A 24,852-nucleotide genomic window follows, 5' to 3' on the forward strand; every position below is an offset into this window, starting at 1 on the left:
CCTCAGTTGCATCGGGTGATATTCAAGACAAGTTACAGGGCCAACAGTTTTATGCATTGCTATTGGAACATTTAATCGTTTAAAAATCATCATCATTAATGCCATTGATCGCTCTCCCTCGGCGTGTGGTGGATCTATAGTTAAGAAATCATCTAACAGATGTAAAATGTTATTGACCTTGTAGTTGTTTGTAGCAATATAACATATTGCTTGTGATAAAGTATCGAATATGATGGGACTAGATCGGCAGCCGAAAGTTAATCGCACATAGAAATAATATTTATCCTCCCATTTAATGCAAAACAAAGGCCATTGCGAAGGTAATATAGGACAATTTTTGAATGCATTGGAAATATCGTATTTACATAACCAGGAATGTCTTCCGTATTTTAGGATTATATCTATAGCGTTGTCGATCTTGACGTACGACATAGAGCAGGTGTCTTTGTCAATTAATTCATTGATGCTAAAATGAATATCACTTTGATGGGGCGCCGATAAGTCTAATATAAGTCGTTTTTTCTTCGAATATTTTCCTTCCGCAACTCACAACGGACTGACACGGTAACTTGAAAATGGGAGTGTTTCAAAAGGTCCGTACATAAAACCATTTTCACATTCCTTTCTTAACAACTCATTTACTACGTTCGGTTGCGATCGTGCAGACAAATTATTACGACACTCAAGGGTTGGTAAACTAGTTACAGACACTTTGGTGTCAAAACCATATTTTAAACCATTGCATAAATAATAAACAAAAGATTTGTCACTGTGATTTCTAAGTTCGTTTTGTAATACTTCTACATTAATCGGAGTAGTAGCCTGTAAGGGGAAGTTAATATTTGACAGTCATTTCTCGGAACCGAAGCTTGACTTTTGTGCAGGAGTACTAGTCTTAGCAGCTGTGTTTTTAAAAGAGTAATTCTTTCTATTTTTCTCGCTATCGTTATGCGTAGATTGACGAGGACAGGTGGTTACGCTATGATCATAGTTACGACAATTGGAGCACATATGTAAGAAAAGGCATCGACCGTCTTTATTACAGCCAGACAAGCTATTGAAATTATTGCAAATTTCTTTCCCGTTGTGATAAAAACGCTTCCTACCACGAATATCAGAATTTCCGCTATTTTTCGTTAGATGTGGCGTAGATACGCTTTTTTCTGCTAGTTGCAAAGGACAGAACTTCGTGTCATGGTCAACCATGTGACAAAGCTTGCAAATATTTATTTCCACGCCCGCACCTATCAAGATCATCAGGTCGCGATCCCTTTTGCTCCAATCGACTTTAATTTGTTTTTCTTGAAGAAGGGTCGAGGCTTTGGCCGAAAACAACTTATGGTAGTCGTAAAACTTATTACCATAAAAGTTGCTGATTTCTATGATATCCTCTTCATAAGCGTCTAATTCAAATCTCCTACCTGGAAAAGCAGACGTCATTACACGCTTGAATTTACCGAAAGCTTTTGTGAATTCCTGAATTGTTAGCTGTCGATTTAAGCGTGGGTCTGGTTTATTCCCCACGTTAATTTCCATACCGTCTGCCAAAATGGTATGTGACTGGGGACTCTCGAAACTAGGGATAAGGAGAGAAGCTAAGTTAATGTCCTTACCCTGTATTATTTGTTTCTGTAATCCTGAAGAAACTATGTCTACATTTGGAAAATCATCCGAACGAACTCCTGTTCTATATAATCCTTGATGTAACGCATCCGGTGTGTTTTGTAACGGCGTTGTCGTATTGCTGGAATTGTACCATTGATGGAGATTATATGGTTTGCTATCATACAGCTTCTCTGTCATCAGGGTATCGACGGATTTCTGAAGGCCGTTCACACATTGTGACATAGTGTTAAAAGCAGTCACCAATATATTAGTGTTGACATTCTCCGTAGCAGAATTATATTCAATGTTTTGAGTCTCTGTTGAAGCTGTTGGATTAACAGATGAAAAACCTTCTGTTGGACTTAAACTGGTTTCGATGGTTTCTACGGCGCGATCATCACTTTTGTTTACAATGTTCTCTGTATACAGAGATTTTACTACGTTTAGAGTTAAATTCGGAGGCACTTTGAAACCAATTTTTGACAGTTCGTCCACCATTTCGGATTTGGTTTTCTCAGAATTAGTGTTTGTAACATTGATTTCCGTACTATACGGTTGAAAACGGGATTTCCGTTTCGTCGGATTCCGTTTTTTAGTTGGAGGCATAACTTATATTACAGTGTTTTGAGAATAAGTTATAAAAGCTGTTGCCACAAGGAGCAATTACTAAGACTGTGATCAACTTGTTTTTCACGTGACACATATAATGTAAAACTGCAAGCACGCAACTTTATCTAACCTATATTTATTATGACCTCTTAACCGATATTTAATGTCGAGTAACGGGTTATGCAGAAACGGGTTAAGAAAAGTCATCGGCACCATTAAACAGCTGGTAATAAACAACTCGTCTATAAACCATGATTATACAATTATATAATCTACCATTTGCCTTGGCTCTTGTATTCCATGTATTCTTTTCATGGAGAATGAATGTTTCACCTTATTTTATTTGTTATCGTTTTTTTGTGTGTGTATCATTGACGTATAAGACAACCTGAATCTTCTTTATTCAAATTTAAAACATACGAGATGGCAATTATGACACAAAATAACTAAATTAAACTTACAGCAGAAGAAAGATAATGAACATCGCTTTTATAGTCTTCTAAATATCGAAGACGCGTGGTCTTTTTAAAAATGATGTAAATTTATAAAGGAAACAACAAACAAAATAGTTCGAATATTTATATTGGAAAAAGTAACGGTGTGTAAATCATAACAATTATTTTATTTCAATGAAAATCAAACTGTTGAATTTTTTCCGCTGCGAACAAATTTTTAATTTTGGTCGCATTTTGAAAATCAATAAATCTTGTATTTTTGTTGGAAGCTGCACTGTGTAGTTTATACCCGTTTTTTACAATGCCACACAAATCCAACACAGACAAAAAAAATGGTAGGTTCAAGAAATAATTGATGCAAACTATACTTTATTGTAGTTTTAACATGGGTAGGCATTATATTCGTGATTATTTTTGCCCGAGCGGTATCGAAAAACTATTATAAAAAGTGTCCTAGTTCAGTGAAAATGTACGTCATACTTATTTCCTAAACAAATAAATAAACAAACATTAATTAACATACAACACTACCAAAGGCCAGAGACTCCTTACTTGTATGATTTTGTAAAAAAATGCATCTTTTTAAAACAGTCGAAAACAAAATTGTCTGTCCAATGGAAAAGTCGAAGCCCAAAAAAGATGAACAGTGCATTATAGAAACATAGAAGCTGGTTGCAAAAGTTGACGACAAGATCTATTTTATAACTTGAGTATGGCCTAATACTATTAACCTGAAATAAATATATTTATAGCAATTCCCTTGATACGAAAGATCTACATGTTGCCTTGGGCTTTTTTTTTCTTTTCTTTTTTTTTGCTCTTTGGTTGGGTTTTTGTCTCAATGACAATTCAATTTTCATTCTTATAAATATAACTGCATGTTAAAATAAGAATATGAAGTGTGATAGGCAATCAGACACATTCTTTCCAGGGACCAACAGGCGTTATCAAGCTATAGGTCCCCGTATGGCATTCGACCATTAGCAAAATACACACTTTATAGAAAGAAAGCTCCAAGAGGTCTTGGGATGAAAAAAACAAACATAAAAGATGAGCGAGAAAAAAATAGGGATACCGCATGGAAATTGGAAAATGGTCCACAACATTAATTTAATCAACTCACTTAGTTGAAATTAAAGACCTGGCGAATTTTAGCCTTTTGCAATGGATGTGATGTATGTTTAAAAAAATATCATGGTTTGTTTGGACATTTTTATAAATCAAGTCTTGTTTTTAAATTATTTGCAAGTAAGTTTTAAGTCATGAACAAATAATCACTCACAGAAAGACGTCAAATCCATCAACAAAAGAAAAAAATTAATAGACGACCGACAACGCACAGAATATCATGTATGTGTTCCGGACCATATGAGTATTTGGACCATACGCATATATCATGACCATAAGGGTATACTAATATGGTCCAACCATACACGTATGGTCCAAATACTCATAAGGTCCGGAACATATTTTATTTGCGATCACAAATGCACGAAGACGTCCATTTCTATGTAAATTGGGTCGATTTTTTTATATAGATAAGATGAATGCGTTTCTGTTGCCAAGTGTTTTTCACAAGTATAGTAGCAGTATAGCAGAACGGTTTAAGTTTCCTATATACACCAAATGATACATTTTGCCAATACAATAACGTAAATGCATGCAAATTTCACAAGGTTTAATCCAAATAGCTTTCTTACTATCCAATAACTTTCAAGTACGAAAAAGACAGGGCAGAAGTATACTAGTATTTTGTCTTTATGTTTCGTATTTGCACAACTTTTGAAAGTGGATTATGCATTCGTTCTAAAATAAAATTAGACCAGATAAAAGTTAAAAGATTACATAACTCGACAATCGCAATTGTTAAATCCGAAAAAGATAATCAATCAATACATGCATTCAGTAAGTCATTCGTTTTTCTGAAAGAACATGGCTTTGCGATATCTTATTATGAAAATTGATTGTCGAAACATAACAAAAACACAAGTACAGGACGTTTAATTAATCAATATAAATCAAAACACAAATTCCTAATTAGTATTTCGAATTATTTTATATAGGCGTTGAGAACCTTTGGTGACCCCACGGTTTAAATGTTTATATTACGGACGTCGTGAGCAATGGGCGTTATATAGACGAACGTTCACCTAATCTGTCCCAGTCAATGGGATATTAAAGTGCGCCAATCAATGTCCATAGCCACACTGTTATGAATTCGATACTAAATATATTTCATCGCAAAATCATAACTCATTCATATACAATGTATGTATATTTTGACATCTTATATTGGTTAAAAAGGGACCAAAATTAAAAAGCTGCGCATTCTTAAAAAAAACCGAAAAAAAACCAGTGAAAATAACTCATATTGACACATTGACTTTTGATCTTGTTAAAACTGCAAACCCATTGCTATATTTGAAGAATCAAAAGGGTCCCAATCCAGCAGCACGTTTGCATGAACCTTCATATGGGTACTCAATTGAACCCCTTTTTACCCCTCTTATTTACTGAGATATGGCAAGCCGTTGTGGAATTGATCCCCTTATAATAGATTATCATTGGTGATCTGAACGAGATTGATTTCCTCGATTGAGCTGGTAAGCCGAAAGTGAGAAAAACAATCGAGTTGAGATGACCATTGATAATCTGTTAATCCTTATTTGACAACGGCACGTTCTCCTTTAGTTTCTATCGATAATTTTTCATATCGTTGATTTGATTTTAATTTTAGGCCTTCATTGGTTGTAATATATACATTATGATCAACCAAATAGCCATCAATAAATAACCAGTAAGAACAAGAAGACACAACCACAATCATCCTACTCTAATTAAAATGACAAAAACAATTAAAAATTTTATTATCATTTATTGAGAAATAAGACTACCCGAAAATGTGCTGTAATTCAGTGAGTCGCTGTAAACAACGTAATTGTTATGAACCTTTACAGTTATTTGATCCCCTTTCTGTACATCCAATATCATACTGAGTGTACCAGTCTGGTAAGCGGCACCTTTAATGTACACACTGGATACTTTGGTATCATTGAGCCAAAGAGTTGCAACCAAGTACTTTCCATTATCACTCATCAGCACTGAAGAAAATTGATATACTCCAGCAATAGGTGCAGTAAATATACCAGTGCTTGGGTTATATCCGTTTAGATTGTAATGTTAGTAAAAATTTTGTCGAACTTTATTATCTCCTTTTTGAAAGTGATTGGGACTTTATTAAGGCAGCTGAAAAGGCAGGAATTTTCTTCCTATTGAACAACGCACACCCATTATCTACAAAAATAATGCATAAAATTAACAAAAAAATATAATGTAAGTTAAATTTCCATATAGTCTTCAAACTTGCTGAAAACGTTTGCCTAAAAAATGTAATAGATATAATCTTTTGTTTGAAACATACGTTGCATGAAAGTGATGTTTAATGCATATCCAATTTCGTTCTAGTGATTGGTCAATAATTTTGATACGATATGTAATCTAGAACGACCACATAGTAAAAAAAAATAATTCTTTTATTATGCCCAATATAAAATTTATGATAGTATGGAGTATAATTTTTTCTTGTCTGTGTGTCGCTTTGTTCATATGTTCACCTGTCCATGCATTCTGTATCAAGTTCTTGTTAATGTCTTTGTTCGTACGTTCTTTTTGATGTGAGCATTAACATTTTGCAATATGATGAGAGCTACCAATTAAATCTGTACAGGGACTATTGTTGTTGAATAACAATTTTAGTGTTTTTGCTTTTTATTTTGCAACTATTTATAGAACGATAGGAACTGTGCTCACCACGAAATTATAATCAAGGTAAGATAACCAACGAAGACACATAACAACACTAACCTGTTATTTAGAGTTATTGCCCCTCAATGGCTATTTTTCTATCCATTATTTGTAGTTTAAACTTTTGTTTTCTTAAATATCTACATTTCTGAATCTGTTCAATCAGACTTTGCTTAAATGTTCCTTGGTGTGTACTTATTTTAGTTTGCATGTATTAAGAAATACATAATGATTTTGTAAATAAATTAGTGTGCTTTTAAAAAAATAATAATCACTGCATGCACAAGGGAATATTAATAGCGTATGCATCTCTTTTTAGGTGGGTGATTCCAGTTCCTAATAACTTATCATAACTGGTTTGATTATTAAATTATTTGAATCTTACCTGAATCTTTCTTAATCAGCATTTCAACTAAATCCTTTTGAGTAGGGAACCCTCTGAAATTATATAAATGTAAAAAATAGTAGTAAAACTCAGTCTTTTTTACAAGTTCACCACCAAGTATTAAAATTTTGCAGAGTATAATAATTGACAACTTATTTTTATAAATTTCAACTAGAAGATATCCGCGGGCATTTAGTTGAAAGAATTTAAACTGTTGTAGGATGAATTTTTGTAAAACACTTTGTCTGGAGAATTTCTTGGTACTTGGAGACAGGAGAATTATTTAAAACCCTCTCCCTTTTTTTTCCAAAGTCCGTTTCATTTTTTGTTTTTCTGTTAAATTCCATGATTTTCGCGTTTTTGAACTTACGTATATTATAGATAAAGTGTATTTGCTATTAACTACCAATTCCTTCTCCACGGCGATCACTGCTATATCATATAGAGAGTCTCTAAATATTAAAGGAGCATATTCATAGTATACATGCAGTATAACGCGAAAATAAATGTCATGTCCTTGAGTATTATGAAAATTAAACCGGAGTTTTGTCTATGACTTAAAAGTCGGTCTGATGACGGAAACAATACCCGGACGCCTTATTTTTCGTTTTTCTCCCAAAATAACCAAACTGAATAATCATAAGAATGGATATCAAATGCGACTATGCATGGTACCTATAGCACCCAGAGGCATAATGATTAATTTATTGCGGAAGCAAGACAAGCGGCACACAAAATGAGGTCTTAATAGTATAGATACAAAAAACATTTTCATGCACGCAAAAAAAGTTGACCATACTTATGCTGAGTTCAAACGTAATTCGAATTCGATTCGCATTAACTAATTCGAATTAATTTAATTCGCATTCGAAACGTTTAACGTCCTAACGTCAATTCTAATTCGAATTGGAATGCGCGTCAAATTCGCTTACGACGTTAACTTTTAATTCGGATTAACAAAAAGTATTTCTAATGCGAATTAATTAGTTAATTCGAATTAGCCAATTCGAATTAGTTCGAATTAAAAAAGAAGAGTGTGTGAACGCGATTGGCGAATTCGATTCGCTTTCGATTCGAATTCAATTCGAATTCAATTCGAATTAAAGGTACGTGTGAACAAGGAATTATATGCCTTCATGTTAACATTGGAAACAATTTAAAACAAAAATGTTCAACCTTTCGAATTGGATTATGACGTATAAGGCCCCTAGCCAAAGGAGTGTTGAGTGGTTTATACGAACCTCATTTGAAAAAATAAAGCAGTGATTCAAGTTGAGTTCTGATTGAACTTTGACTATTACAGTTTGATATTTTGTGTGTCGTGAATCATTGTACCTTCCCCTTTTGAGAATCTCTAGCTACGAGCATGTGCCTTATGATTGTGAAAAATTGTAACTTTTAATGTTTTTACAAGTTTGTTTGCTAATCTACATTGAGATATATTGATGAAAAAAGTGTTAATTTTTGTTATTTAAACCTTTTACTTTTGTGTGTTTCATTCAAAAGTTTTATATATTCTAAATTTAACCAATAAAATTATTTACCTAGTTTAACATCACATGATCCCATTATCATCTCTCCACATAAAACCAATGCAAGAACAGTGATGCTGTACATGATTGTTAGATTCATGGTGTATTCAAAGGGAAGTAACACTGGACACTTATTATATTTCAATTATTCAGTTTTCATTATATATACTTGTATTTAATATAACATTACAAGGCTAGTGGAAATATGAAAATTAAATGAAATTTGATATATTTAATGAGTTTTTGTCATGCAAACATTTCTGATAATGGAAGAGTCAATTCAATTCTCAGAATTCTTCCAAAAGCTTAACAGTATATACCTGCCCTTAGCTAATTGCAGATTTTGTTTTAATGGAAGCTTAAACTGTTTTTCCCTATTGTCGGTCTTACAGACTTTGAACCAAGAAATTTGACGTATAAAACATGAATACAGTAAAAATAGGTTGAAAACCCTAACTGCAACTCTAAACGTAAAAATATGACAAAAACAATGATCCATAAGTCTTCTATGATGAAATAGAATAAACGTTGAAAAATGTAATGTTTCAACTCGAAGTAGTTCTTTTTCATCTTTCACCAACAAAGGCTACAGATGTGATGTACACAATATTCCAGTAAAATGTTCTTTCTTTCGATGGTCTGACCAACTACTAATGATTTCAATTTCACAATAAGATTTCCTGCATACCTGAGCTAGCTTCCTGTAGAAGCGAACACACACTGTTTAAAATTCAGATCTTTCCCTATCCCTGTGTTCATATTAATGAAAGAGAGGCGATAGATATCAAAGGAGGATTCAAACTCATAAGTCAAAACAAAAAACTTACAACGATATGGCAAAAAAACGAAAAAAATACAAACAACGATATACAAAACACAACATATAGACCTAAATTCTGAGAAACACAAACCCCATCAAAAGCGGGGGAGGGGGAAGCTCATGGGCTCCGGATGGGTTAGCAGATCCTGTCCCACTCGATCGTGGCAACCGTCGTGTTGCTCATGAAAGTATAAACCCGGTGACAAATCTAAGTTGGTATATCCCATTCACAAATATAAGATAATCTCATGATCCCAGCGAACAATTTTGAACCTGCTTTCCAAATTATATGTCGTATGTATTTTATTTTGTTGTTCACCGTCATTCCAGTAAGTGACTGTTAGTAGCTGCATCTCTCCAGGTTTTTTATTGTGCTTTTTAATTACTTGTTAAAAAAATGCTCTAAGTGAAAAATAATTTATTTTTATTTGCTATATATACCATTTCCATTTCCCAGTCTTAAACAAAGCCTGCATAATTACTCTCCAGTCGCATCAGTTTGATTGCAGTGTGACACATACGATATTATTCTGTGTTGTCGTCCGAATAATGGACCTTGCTAATAACGGTACCGTCTATATAAGCTCATGTAATCGTTGTCGGATCATATTGCATGCCCCCTTAATGACCATTAATTTATTGCAGAACTTGTATCGACCAGAAACCATGTTAATTCATTCACAGTTCCTGAAGTACACATATGCTGTTATTTTTTAAACTGATAATTAATCAATATTATGTAGCAATTAATAAAATATAAACTTTTTTTTCTCATTATAATTATGTTGTATATTTGTATAACCATGCATGCATAACTTCATACAATGTAGAAAATTACTCCCTAAATACCAAAAACATTATTCCTTTTCAACATTGAAATTAAACAAATTAACTATTGTTTTCATGCAAGAGTTACATAATACAATCAATACATTATCTTTAGATCACCAGGCGTCCTACAAATCGTAGTTGTATATATAATCTAAGACATAAAAACATTATCCAGACTGCATTTCATTTAAGAATAATATATCATTTAAAAACATCTTACACGTGTTGCTATACTTTTTCAAAATTCGACGCTGGAAGAAAATATTAAATGAGTTGACGTCTACGATCGATGATTCACTGTTACTGCTACTAGATGTTAATAAATGTATTCCGTCAATAAATTGTACATTTTGTAGTATGATTATTAATATCATTCTGTAACGACAGCCTGTTGTGATAATTGAATATTTCTGTGCATAGATCAGGGATGTCTTGTATTAATAGGTATGTTACTTTAAATAATAACTTGCGTTATAGATGTAAACATTGTTATTTTGTGCTTGTATTTCAATCCATAGTACTACTTCATTAACATGATCACTGATGAAGTATCGATAAGACAACCTGCACAAGCAATTGCACCGATGAAGGTTATTGTCCAAAGATATGTTTTGTATGTATAAATGCTATAAACGCTTCATTCACTATTGTATAATACATGTAACAGACAGATAGTAAAGGTTAACTAATGATTATCTAGTCTTTATAAACAATTGACCGAGACGTAGGTTAAATTTCTATTTAGGTTTATTCAGATCAATGATCATGTATGATACGAATTCAGTTACAGAATACATTTACAAATGTTGAAGTTATTTAAAATAACATTTTTTTATTAATGTTGACGTCTACGAGGCTGTCAGTTACATTTATTTTGACTACCTGCTGCTTGTAAAGGAGGGAAGTATCACCTTGCATCTAAATAGAAATGTGTGACGCAGAGCCATTGCAACATAAGAAATAAATCTTTCACTCGTTTTTCAAAGTGAAACTATTATAACGGGTAATTTTATAGCGAATTTGACGCATGAAGTTATTTTACGTCTTGTTTTTTTAAATTATTATTAGAGGTTTCCCTGTATGTCTTAGGCAATATTGCTTCAATATCTGTTGACACATAACAAGTATTGATGTTGAATAACATATGTTCTTTACACGAGTGCATTTAATCAATATGCATTTAAACTGCTAACTTTGGTGGTGGTTTCGAGGGGTGGTGGTATTTTTTTAAGCAGGTGTATGAATAACAGTAGTCGTTATAGTCTTGACTTAGTATACGTTTTACTAGTTATAATACAAAACCTTCTACGTTTATAGATATAAAAAGATGTGGTATGTATGCCAATAAGACAACTCTCCATCCGAGTCCAAATTTGTAAAAGTGAACCATCATAGGTTAAAGTACGATCTTCAACACGGAGCCTTGGTTTGCACCGAACAGCAAGCTATGAAGGGCCCCAAAAATGACTAGTGTAAATTCATTCAAACGAGAAACGAAAAACACATATGAACCACATCAACAAAATTACTGTTAAAACATGTATGGTTCAATATAGTTTATGCATGGTTCAATATAGTTCTAAAAAAAAAAAGAAACAGAGAACAATGTACATAGAAACACACCAAGACCTTTACAAGATAACACCTTTTTACCAACTCCATTACCTCAATCACCAGAATGACAAAACTACAATTAAGGGACCTCTCGAGGGGACCTAAGGTCACACTAGGTTCATAAGGTTCCCCATTTAATACAAACATATATATTTTTTGTAGTTCTGTCGTTGGTATATGATGTGCCTACAGAAAACTGTCTTATTACAGCAGTTTGTAAATGCAGGGTGAGTAATTTTTCTTGATTGACCAAATATTTGTTACGTTTGGAGGACGTGAATTTCAACAAAAAATCGGCATTCCAATGAAAAACTTTGCCCATCTTCTTGCCGAATTGTTCCGTTATTCATATGAGGCTGACCTATTCCCGAATAAAATTGTTTTTCTAAGTGTGATGTTGCATTGCGATACGACGTGTATCGGTATTAATACATCTAACACTCATGTTTTTACTATTAGGTTATGATGTTTCTTTTTGTACGTTTGATACGATGCTTTTTGTCCGTAATTTCCTATTTGTCCGCTTTTGCTCTTTGTCCGATAATTTTGCTTTTTGTCCGACACTTTTGCTTTTTGTCCGTTGCTATTTGTCCGTTTTGCTTTTTATCCGATAATTTTGATTTTTGTCCAACACTTTTGCTTTTTGTCCGTTGCTTTTTGTCCGTTTTGCTTATTGTCCGATAATTTAGTTTTTTGTCCGACACTTTTGCTTTTTGTCCGTTGCTTTTGATCCGTTTTGCTTTTTGTCGGCTGATTTTGCTTTATGTCCGATATAAAGACGTGTATATTTGTGCAGGTTTTATTTTGAACTTCGAAAAATCATCATTAGGGTATTTTATTTAAAAAAAATATGTCTGATTACCTCGCCTACCAACCAAGATGACCAGTATGACTGAAATAGAACACACGGGGTAATATTAAAGTTTTGTCTTTTATTTTGAAAACCATTAAAAAGAGAGAAAATCTGATAACAGCAGGATGTTGAGCTTACCAATTGTCAAAACTGTCAGATGACGTCCAAACTATATGTGTCCTAATGAACCAATGCATACAAACATCATAAACTTAGTCTTCTGTGCACGAATTTATATTTTTTTTCGTGTAAATTTCGTATAATCGTCAATTTTTTTTCGTTTGAATATTGTATTACTAGTATCTCTTATCGTTTGTGGTTTGAATTCTGTATTTTCGGTACGTTTCATATATGTCTTATATTTGTCATTATAGTCGAGATAACTTGGATGAGTATTTGGGTTAGTCTAAAAAATTATGACGTCGTCACAACATTTGATAGTTGTCTGGACTAGTAATGTGAAACTACTTGTGAATTCTTAGATCTCGTTCCATATAATTGTATGAATTTCTAGATTATATATTTCACAAAAATACGTCTATAAAAAATGTCACGTCAGGAGTATGGCAGTTGTTATCAAATAGTGCGTTTCTATCTATGTTGGCGTTTGTTTTTGTTTCAGTTCAGTGCTTATGTTTTTCCATTGTTTTTCTCTATAGTTAAGTCTGCCTCATATCTTGACATACACCTAGAAAAAAACGATAAAGGTCGGATAAAAACAATACTTTACGACAAAAGAGATGAATTCGGATTCCCAATTGTGAGCTTTCTATTTCTATGCAGTACAATGCCATCAGCGCATGCATACAGAGTATATATCTTCCAGCTGATACGATATTCTAAGGTTTGTATTTCCGATTATAAGTTGTTTGATAAGGGGTTGCTGCTTACAAGGAATCTATTTTACCAAGAGTTCGAAGTGGTGAAGTTGAAATCATCTCTTCGTTAATTTTACGGAGGCCATCACCAGTTGAATGACCGTTATGGAATACCTGTTTCACAGATTACGACGGATACATTCCAATTGTCGCCACAACAATCACGTCCCCTTTTTCCCGATTGTGACCCACCGAATAATATTCTTCGCCGGGTTTGTATTTACATGAGCACATGACGGGTGCCACATACGGAGCAGAATCTGCCTACCCTTTCCGAAGCACATGAGATAACCCTCAGTTTTAGGTGGAGTTCATGATGCCAATTCTTTATTTTTCTATGTTATTTTTTGTGTACTGTTGTTTTTCTGTTTAATCTTTTTTTCTTTTTAGCCATGGTTTAGTCAGTTTATTTTCGACTTATGAGTTTGAATATCCTTTTGGTAGATTTAGCCGTCTTTTTTTTCTGTCTTTTTATATCTTTTAATTAATTAATAAGTAGTGACATTTTTTAGAGTAAATAAAACAGTTTTTTTTTATGTTTAATATCATTGTTTTCTAATATAAATCACAACCATGAACACATTTAGTTTAAGCCGTATGATCAACACGCTTCTTCAACATGTTCAATGCTCACTTCCAACCTATCAATATGATTAATTGTTAATTCCATCTTTTCTGAAATATTTATAACCTATTTGCTATTGGACAAAATGAAACAAAATTTAATCAATCAATTCTGATATTAAATATTTACATCACACGCATAATATAAATTATCACTTTATTTCTTGAGCAGTGAATGAATAATTGAAAATAACTTTGAATTAATTTGTTTTTCTTTAAAATAAAGGCAACAGTAGCATACCGCTGTTCAAAATTTCAAATCGATTGAGAGAAAACAAATCCGGGTTACAAACTTAAACCTAGTGAAACCCATCAGCTATAAGTGGAAAGCAAAAGAACGACGGGAACAATAAAGTGAAACAAAAACAAACGACAGCATAGTGTTTACATAGAAACGAATTATTTGATAACAGCTGCCATGTTCCTGACTTGGTACGGGCTATTTTAAGAAAGAAAAAAATGGTGGGTTGAACCTGGTTCCATGGCTAGCCAAACCTCTCGCATGCATGTATGGTAATGTCGCTAAAACTAATTAGAAAATTATAAACCATGCAGTTAACGAATGCAACTGAAATAAACAACTATAGGTAGCCTTCAAAAATAAGCGAACCCATACCGTTTATTATAGTAAGATATTAAAAGGCAACGACATGATCAAGTTGTATAGTTGTTTTTTCTATTATTTTTATCTCTATTTGATTAGAAAATTCTTAATGTAATGATGATTTGAAACATTGTTTTGAGTATACACAGCAAGTATAATTCCGCTCTACATAGCCGTTACTAAAATTCATTTTAGTTTCCATTATTGATAGCATTCTGGTTTTAGATCGAATTGTCATATTTATGTATATTTGATGTAAATTCATTAGTGACATGAGCGGTTAAAACATTTTATATATATTATCAAATTTTAATTCATAATACTGCAAAATGAGTTCTACAAGTAGAGCATCAATATAAGTGAGATTAACAGACTTAATAATATAACTGCTGTAAAGTTTCATTATATTTCTTTTAAGACGCCATTTGCCTTATTTTGCAATACTTTTAATTAAATTACAATTCAAAACATCTTTCTATTTCTTCCAGGTATGAACCCTGTCTAAAACAATGTCTAGCAAAGAAAAGAAAAAAGCTTCACGTCAAGACAAAAAGCTGTTATGGATAAGAATAGGATTTTTAACCGTCACATTCATCGCATTATTTCTACTTTCATGTGTTGTTCTTCTCAGCGTCTATCAAATTCGAGGAAAATTGTATGTCTGTGATGTTGGATACCCAGTTAACCCACGTAATAAAAACAAACCCGGTGTTTTTGATAGTCTAACACTGAAAGAATATGACAGTGTTACGAAATATTTATTTAAAAAGACCAATTTAAGTTTAGTTACTTTCAGCGAGGCATTTCCCAATTGTAGCTACATTTATATGATTGATTTACTGTTACCTTTAAAAGATGCAGTACTTGAGCATCTGGATCTTGGAACCAGACAACCCGAGAGAACGGCTCACGTTGTAATTGTCCGAGGAGACCGAAGTGTTCGAAGAGTCGAGGAATACCATGTTGGACCATTGCAACGACCTTCCTATCACATTAAAGTTACAAATCCTTCATACACCAAATCAAACATTCCATATAATTTTAAACCAGTTGACGATGTCGAATATAAATTTCTTTACAGAATTTTACGGGAAACATCTGAAGTTTTATATCCTTTATTGTATGAGAGCTATGGCCTATCTTACCATAATTGTACAAAGAATGTTGACTGTATCATTTTTCACGATATATCACCCCGAGGAATAAGAGAGGGTGAACGACAATCATGGTTTGGTGCATATCGCGACGTGGAAGGGTTTTATCTACACCCATTAGGTCTTGAAATGCAACTTGACCATTCTTCACGGGATGTGAGACACTGGTATGTATACAGGATAGTCTATAATGGACATTTCGCATATTCACCTGAAAACTTGATGAAAAGATATACGCAAGGGTCCATTGAAAAGATCACGCTTCCTTTTTACGAAGAAAAAGAGACCTCATATTCATCTTTATGGCGTAGAGGTGACAGAGAAATGGAGAGACCATTACAAGGACCTAAGCTCGTTGAACCTGATGGGCATAGGTACAGAGTAGATGGTATGCATTTGACTTATATGAAATGGAATATGAATCTGAAGATGAGATCATCGTCTGGTTTACAGATATTCGATATTAGATTTAACGACGAAAGAATTCTTTATGAACTATCATTTCAAGAAGTTGCCATTTTCTATTCAGGATATGGCCCATTAGCCGATCTAGTGAACACATATGGTAATTCGTACATGTTGGGCGCAACGAGTAGTGAACTTATTCCAGGTGTAGACTGTCCAGAAACATCAACATTCCTTGATTCAGATCATTTCGTAAACAGCGAAAAACCGTTCCGTGCCAAAAATACCATTTGCATTTTTGAAGACCATGTAAACATTCCATTACGTCGCCATTCCTCACGAGACGCTTCTGGCAAATTCCAATCATATGGAGGGTTAGGAAATTATAAGTTAATTATTCGATCTATATCAACTATATGGAATTATGATTATATTTTCGATTACATATTTTATCTTAATGGCGCACTTGAAACAAAAGTTTCATTATCTGGTTATCTTCATTCCGCTTTCCCGCTGTATCACGAGATGAGACATGGTACTCTCGTTCATACTAATGTCGTCGCAAATATTCATCAACATTTATTTCATTTTAAGGTAGACATTGACATTAATGGTAGAATCAATCGTTATGCAACAATTGATTTCAGAACAGAAAATACAACAAGGCAGTGGTATAGTAAAGCACAGAAACAGCAAATGACATACGAAACAAACACAAGGCTAACTGAATATGATGCAAATTATAAAACTCAACCAGGAAATCACTATGATATTATTTATAATCAGTATGCATCAAGCAAATTTGGATCAGCAAGATCATATAGAATTGTTAATAACAATAAAGCGAAATTTTTACTAAAAAATAGTGATGTAACACAAGGGGCAAGTTGGGCCAAGTTCCCGCTAGCTATATCACAGTTACAAGAAACAGAAGTAATGAGCACATCTATTTACAACGGGAATGGGCCTTGGCACCCAGTGGTAGATTTTGAAAGATTCTTGCAAAATAATGATACAATCCGTGATAGAGATTTAGTTGCTTGGGTAACGATGGGTCTTGATAAAATTCCGCATACAGAAGACGTTCCGACCATTACGACTGTAGGATCACAGGTTTCTTTCTATTTACTGCCTTTTAATTTCTTCACTGAATGTCCTAGTATATCTTCAAACAGTGCTGTACATATATCTGCAGATAAGGAGAGCAATAGAGTCAATGTGAATACTTTTGGTACACCTCTGACATCAAGCTGTATTCAGAAGGAGAATAAACCATCCAACTTTGATGGAAAAATAAAACCTATCGATTGAGATGGTAGATTATTCAAATTGTAACCGTCCACAATCATGTTTTTTCGCAAATGCTTTTTTTACTTGGTGCACTTTTTTGTGTTTTTAATTGATTGCAATTATGTTTGAGTCGTCATCTATCATTACACAAACCATTAAAACTGTTATAACATGTTGAGAAATCTGAAATGTAGTTTAATTTTTATTTACGTTTACGTTTACAAGTCAGCGTCGAAAATAAATTGCATTTTATAAACTAATTGTGTAGTATTATTTTACAAAAAAAGCTAATTGATTAAAAAAGCACTATAATCCACTTCAAATTTGAAACTAAATTAAGATCTCTACTCAATTTAAATTGCAACAATTCTAAACATTAGTAAAAATAACTGATTTCTTTGTTGATGATTTAACATATTTTTTGTATAGCAAGATGTAGCTTGTCTGCATTGTCTTGTTTCGAACCAACATGAGCTAACATGTTGGAGAAAATTACAGTAGTTTGTAAATATCAATTTGCATATGTAAAAAAGCGATTGATATATCTTCTCCAATCCCGAAAATTATACAACCGTTGGTGATAAGTAAGAATACAGTTCTTCAACTTTGACATGCAATACAAATGATCTGTACATGTATATGTTTTAATCTAAATAGGCTTTACATATATATTTTACTATAGAAACTAACAGTATGATTGTGTATTTTTATAGTTTAGTCAAATACATGATAGCAATCTGTTAAATTTATCCAATCACTGTTTGACCAACAAATAACCTACAAAAAATAAGGAAACATAAATAATTTAAACATGTATGAAAACAGATGTCGCAACTGTTGTCAAACACTTTATTGTAACAGCAGATGAAATAGGTGCGAGCAACTGCATGTAATATTGGCAATAAATAAGAATTTGAATATGTTTTACGGTGAAACAATTTTACATCAATACTACTAGTAACTTGGCATCTGTTATTTCCTTATCGTAATGTCCAGTGGCAAATGTGTCAAGCATTATATAAACAAGAATACCATGGCTCTGCAAAGTGTGTGGACCGGGATTTAGGGGGATTTCAATTACCCATGGAAAATGAGGGAATGATTGAATGTTTTGAACAGCGGTATACTACTGTTGCCTTTATTGATACAGGAACAAAAACTTCGTCTTGTTAACAGGCATTTACGACCTCCTCACATAGTTGTTTGAATGGTCCTTTAATGTTTTAGTATATTGGTACTCTCATTCTAGCTATAAAATCAGGTTCAATCCACCTTTTTCTACATTTGAAAATGCCTGTACCAAGTCAGGAATATGTCAGTTCTTCATTCGTTTTTGATGTGTTTTGTCATTTGATTTTGCCATGTGATTATGGACTTTCCGATTAGACTTTCCTCTGAGTTCAGGATTTTACTTTTTCTAGACACATCATAATTAAAGTCTCTATTAAGATCGGATGTGGCTGCTAATCGTTCATTTCGCACAGCTAAACAGTCGTTTGTTCAGCAGTGGTTTAATTGTCGGACAGGTGATATGCAAGGTACCATATTTGTACTTTCCAACTTCATACTTTATTTGGTCTTTTAACTTTTTTGTTCGAGCATCACTGATGAGTATTTTGGAGACAATAGTTATAAAAGGTACCAGGATCATAATTTAATACGCCAGACGCGCGTTTCGTCTGCATCCGACTCATTGGTGAAGCTCAGACCTAAATAGTTATAAAGTCAAATAACTACAAAGTTGAAGAGCATTGAAGACAAAAAATTCCAAAACGTTGTGTCAAATACGGTTAAGGTAATGCCTGGGATAGAAAATCCTTAGTATTTCGAAAAACTCATTCTTTTGTAAACAGGAAATTTTTGAAATGACCACATAATTGATATGTATGTCAATACCGAAGTACTGACTAATGGGTTGGTGATACCCTCGGGACGAAACGTCCACCAACAGTGGCATCGACCCAGTGGTGTAAATATTTATCCAAGGTACCAATAATTTAGCTGACGCGCGTCTAGTGTACAATATTATCGAAATCGAACAGCCTACAAAAGTACGAGTAAAACAAACACTTACGGTCTTTCGCACACAAAATAGAAATCTTCATCACAGTTGTTATCTCCCCATTGCCAATGGTGATCCTCTCTCAAATCCATACAATGCTCGTCCCCATCATTCCCATTGTCAGGATTTCCGTGCTGCCAGTTTGTATAGGTCAAAGGTTGGCCAGATTTTGCCCACACCCAGCTTCCTTCCTCAGCCATATCAGATCCTCCAAGCCAAAACTTCACCGGGTTAAAAGATCCTAGGGGCAAAAAAACAATTTAGAACAAGAACCAACAGTTATTGGTCTCTAGTAGAAATTTGAACATAATTTACCTGATGCCGTCATATCAAAGATAATTTCTAGTAATAAGCAACAGTAATTAGAGAAAATGTAGTTAACCAAGTAGTCTGCTCTTATGATGAAACGTCATCAATGTTATCTTATTCATAAATTGTTCGAAATTGTAATGATTTTCTACCTCAGGAAGAGATTACCATATGATTACCATAACTGTATTCCGCAAAATCTTTCTGAAATTTTGCATGGGTCCTCAATACTTTTAAACTTAGTTTTTAAATTGCTCTTTTATACATTATTGTTTAGGGTCCATCTGAATCCCGTCCACTGCTCTTTGGTTGAATAGTTCAAGTTGCCTCTTTGATTTATTCCCCGTTTTCATTCTCTATTCTTACTTTTTTATTCGAGAGTCGCTGATTAGTTTTATATGTTAACGAAACGTGCGACCGGCATACAAAATCATAAACCAGGTACATGTATATTAATTGTTTTTACCTTTCATATTCTGGAGCATGCCTATTACAAATTTGTTTTCTAACTCAGTTTCTATGGAAGTCAGTTCTGATCCAAACATATGACAGTACACCTATACCAGTCAAGAAATATAGATGAAAAAGGGACAAGTTTTAAAACATAAAATCTGTTAACATAAATCTGCTATCGTAACTATTGATTAAATAAATATCACGTTAGCAATTGGGAAGCAATCAATCCTCCAAATGAACAGTAATAGAATAAAGGAAAATATTGACTAAAATGAATAATATATTAAATGATTGTTATAATCCCCCTTTAAACAGGTCCGCTCTTATTCCTACGCGCTACGTTCTTGAGTTAAACATGACCAAGATGATCTATATGCACTTATCTCCTAGAAACTTTAATATAATATAAGGTACACGGGATATTTTTCCATTAGCCTGACACCATCGCATGCTAATAGTAGCTAATGAACAAAATAAAACTACAGAAATATTTTTGAGTTTTTTCCCTACAACTTCTTTATCCGAGCTCATATATCGCTCACGAACAAAAATAGCTTATCATACTCACAGTTGATTCTGCCCAAGTTGCTCGGATTCTGATAGCTTTGTAACATGAGTCATCATGTCGAGTAAATCCATTTGGACAATCGGCTTGCACTTGAATAAAAATACAAAATATATATTTTAAAGAATAATGTGTCTATTAAAAAAATGAATTCCTGTTATGTTTAATAATAACCTGTAAAATAAATAGATAATAACAAAATAAAAAATAAAAAAACCTTTCAAATTAAAGAAAAAATACAGACGGAGAAAGGTTACACACAAATTGGCAAAATATAAAGTAAAACGATTCGTGATACAAATGTTCTAAAGTAAAATATTGAAATAATGGTCAAACAATACTCCTCATGTAGGTGCCAATTATCAGGATGTCTTCATGTTCATGAAGGAAGCGAACGAGTTCGAAAAGGCTTCATATTGTGTCGGAGCAGTTGATATCTTTAATAATATAAAGAAAATCTGATAATCGATTTATCGTAATGTATTTGTGTATTTTGCATAATACAAAAAATGTGATTTTCTTTTTTCATCAGCAAACCGAAAGATGACTTGATACATTGTGAGTGCAGGTTAAATTTATATGTCCAGTTTGCAGTTATTTAGGCCGGGTTGACGTATGTGAAGTCACAAATCAGAGATATGTCACTTTTGTAGAGCCGAGTAGAGTAAAACAGATAATGGGAACACTAATATATAACCAATAACTGTTTAGTGTCTTTAAATATCAGCTGTATTTGTACGAGGCTAAGAAACAGGTGTAATGCGAGCCTTAGCGAGCTATTATTCCTGCTGTTTCGAGCCGAGTACAAATACAGCTGATATTTAAAGACACTAAACAGTTATTGTCTTTATCCTGCAATTAATTCTGTATATTATTTGAGTTTTGAAAGACACAAAAATCGCATTTCGTTTTATTATTGATTTGAAATCCCTTGAGGCCCGCGTAGGCAGTGAATATTCATGAAAATCACATATTCAGCTGAAGACGGGTTCGAAAAAAAGAATCTCGAATGGTCAACAATAATACATCGCTCAAGGTGAATAATTGTCTATCTTAACATAACAACTAATTTCAACAGTAAAAACAAATAACAAAACATTGTCCAATTTGAAACAGAAGTGTACGAGTTGTCCTAAGCTTCAGATTTGACATTCACTAAACATGCATGCTGAAATTGACATGGTTGATTTTGTTACACAATCATACACATTCAAGTTTTGAAATCGGCAATTGTACGTCATTGGGATGCGACTGCATCACGCAGGTTCATACAATACTTAGTCCGGCAGTGGTTGGAGCTTTAAAGCGATATCTGTATAGTATACAGATACAGCATAGCGATATCTGTATAGTACACAGATACAGTATAGCGATATCTGTACAGTATACAGATACAGCATAGCGATATCTGTAGGGCTGTATCTGTATAGTAGGACACCCAATTGCAGGATAAAAATACATATTACTAACCTAAATTCAAGTGTATATGCTAAAACATAGATAACACAATATTCTGGTTTTGTAACTATGCCTGTAATGTATGTTGTAATGACAAAAAAATCATTAAACCACGTTTGAGAACAACCCTAGATTCGTTACTTTCCAATGTCATAGTTTTCGTTTGTTTTGTTTTGTTTTGTTTTGTTGTTTTGTTTTGTTTGTATTTGTTTTTGTTTTAGGTGTTTGTGTTTGTAAGTTTTTATAAACATAGATTCTTAAGTACTGTTTTTCAACCAGCTACGCTTCCTGTGTTTAATAAAGGCACATAGTGTGTTAGATTTGACCATAGAGACTGCCCTTGGAAACTTGGCATCATAAAGTGGCTTTAAAGTTACGCTTTACTCTTAAATTGGACATTTGTACTCACCATTTTGGCAAATCACTAGAATTCCAAATAAGGATAACAGTAAGTTTAATGCCATTGTTTTTACTTTCAAATTAAGGCCGAACAATTGATAGGTCAAGAGATAAGTTAAGCGATAAATGTTGGTCGGGACCTATTTATAAAGTCGTCCAGAAACCAAGGTCGTTATATAAGCACACACAGACAGAGAATTATAAGTAAAACGTCAAGAAAAGTACATTTACTGACTGATTTCTAAGCTCTTTTACGTCGGTCTTGTTATTAAATTGACCAACATTTAAAAAGAGGTGAGGATAGAGATAAACAGAAAAAAAAATTGAAAACAACACGTTTAATAATTTTTTGCGTCCGAAGCGCTTTTCTGGATTTTACCTCCATCAGGAACGTTCAAAGCCAAATATTTGAAATCCGAAGATGTACCGAAATAAGCCTATGTTTGTCCCAATTCATGAACCCCAGGAGTGATTGTCCTGTGTCTCATCTCTATTGTTTTGTTTTTGTTTTTATTTTTATTTGATGATTATGACTGATCTCTGATTGTTTTAGTTAAGCTTTTCAATATTTTCTACATGAGACGATTTATAGATCTTGACGTATTATAGACGGTCAAGTCTATTATTGAATACCAATACCACGGCAGAAGTTTATTTTCAATGTTTCGATAACTAGAAAATAATGTACACTGAATGTAAAAAAAAACCTACGAAGTCTATTGTAAGTCCGAGATTACTCTGACGTTCAACGGCTGTTTTGCCAGAAAAGCTGGGACCGTGCGACAAAACAGTCGTTAGATGTCAGAGTAGTCTCGAACTAGTCTACTATGTGTGTAACAACATTTTTTATGGGAATTTGATGTTTAAAAACCGCTGTTCGTGCCAGCGCACTTGATGAAAATACCAGTATATCAGTCAGAATGAATTCTTTTGCAATATTTTTAGAACTTATTTTATTTTGAAGTCATGTATTATTTGTGAAACATGTGATATTTTAAAAGGGAGAATTTTCTGTATGAAGTCAATAATTATGTAGACTTTTAAAGCCCAAACTTTCTATTGTCTCTAATACGCAATTGAAAGTTTCAAAAACTATATCAATAGAGAATGACATGTTAACGAAATTATAGCAAAACTTTTGGTTGACAAATTTGTATCCATTATAGCAAAATAATGAGCTTAATAACATTAACGGTACCAATTGTACTGCACCAGATGCGCATTTCGACAATACATGTCTCTTCAGTGATGCTTGTGGCCAAAATATTTGAAATCCAAAGTTTATATAAAAAATGAAGAGCTATAATCCAAAAGGTCTAAACAGTATAGCCAAATCCGTGAAAGGAATCAGAGCTTTGCATGAGAGAGATACATTCCTTAATTTATAATAATTTCTAACATTTTGTAACATCAAATTTTAATAACACATTTGATTTTAATAAATATCTGACATTTTTTTCCTACCCAACTTACCGCTATCAATTGATATGGTGTGGATCGGTTATGTTATTGAATCTTATGCAATTTGATAGATTTATGTTATTAGTGTACCTTCAAAATGTTTATGCTTTCATACATGAATATTGATTTAATCAGAACGTGTCTGAATGTGTACAGTAACTTAAATGACCTTCATGGTTTATCAATGTAAGTAAAGGTATGAAAGGCAAGACGAGCCACTTCTTTTAAGTGCATTTCTTTCTAACCTAAATTTTGTAAACGTTGTGTGGCGTTTGTTATCGTTTGCTAAACGCTACAAAAGTAGAAACAAATACATCATGTAATCAGTGTTTTCTTACCCTGTTTGAACTTTCAATAATGCAACAAAAACAAAAACGACAAACTGTAGACGCATTTTAGCGAGTGTATAATTTATGCAAACTTTGCAAACGTATGTTAGAATCAAATGATCGAAACATATGCGATCTTAGTCGTTTGCATTGTTTATTTTGAAAGAAATGGAGCATTTCTTTTTCACCACAATTTTGCAAACGTTGTTTGTCGTTTGTTATCGTTTACTAACCGCTACAAGAGTAGAAACACATGCATTGTTTAATCAGTATTTACTGACCCGGTTTTAGTTTTCAATAATGCATGCATATGTTGTTGGTAAACAGACTTAAGCTATAACAAAAGTTCA

The 24,852-nt window shown here is 33.2% G+C and overlaps 1 protein-coding gene, 1 long non-coding RNA gene and 1 pseudogene across 3 annotated transcripts; 1 reads left to right on the forward strand and 2 right to left on the reverse strand.

The window, feature by feature from the left end:
- Positions 1-5,524: 5,524 nt before the first annotated feature.
- LOC139520754 (uncharacterized) lies at positions 5,525-8,528 on the reverse strand. The gene is made up of 3 exons (XR_011663954.1): positions 8,403-8,528; positions 6,859-6,911; positions 5,525-5,963 (listed from the first exon to the last, which is right to left on the reverse strand). It is a non-coding gene; the product is annotated as an uncharacterized lncRNA (long non-coding RNA).
- Positions 8,529-10,131: 1,603 nt separating this feature from the next.
- Positions 10,132-17,723, forward strand: LOC139520755 (diamine oxidase [copper-containing] pseudogene; annotated as a pseudogene).
- Positions 17,724-18,091: 368 nt separating this feature from the next.
- LOC139520756 (perlucin-like) lies at positions 18,092-22,840 on the reverse strand. Of its 2 annotated transcripts, none has more exons than XM_071313680.1 (5): positions 22,723-22,840; positions 20,859-20,947; positions 20,301-20,391; positions 19,538-19,766; positions 18,092-18,240 (listed from the first exon to the last, which is right to left on the reverse strand). In XM_071313680.1, the coding sequence occupies exons 1-5, from the start codon at positions 22,775-22,777 to the stop codon at positions 18,210-18,212; spliced, it is 495 nt and encodes a 164-aa protein (XP_071169781.1). In that variant the 5' UTR covers positions 22,778-22,840; the 3' UTR covers positions 18,092-18,209. The 2 variants fall into 2 exon arrangements, with proteins under 2 accessions (XP_071169781.1, XP_071169782.1); XM_071313681.1 differs by lacking the exon at positions 22,723-22,840 and adding an exon at positions 21,197-21,272.
- Between the last annotated feature and the right edge of the window lie 2,012 nt (positions 22,841-24,852).

This window comes from Mytilus edulis, chromosome 4, assembly GCF_963676685.1.
Source record: "Mytilus edulis chromosome 4, xbMytEdul2.2, whole genome shotgun sequence".
NCBI lineage: Eukaryota > Metazoa > Mollusca > Bivalvia > Mytilida > Mytilidae > Mytilus > Mytilus edulis.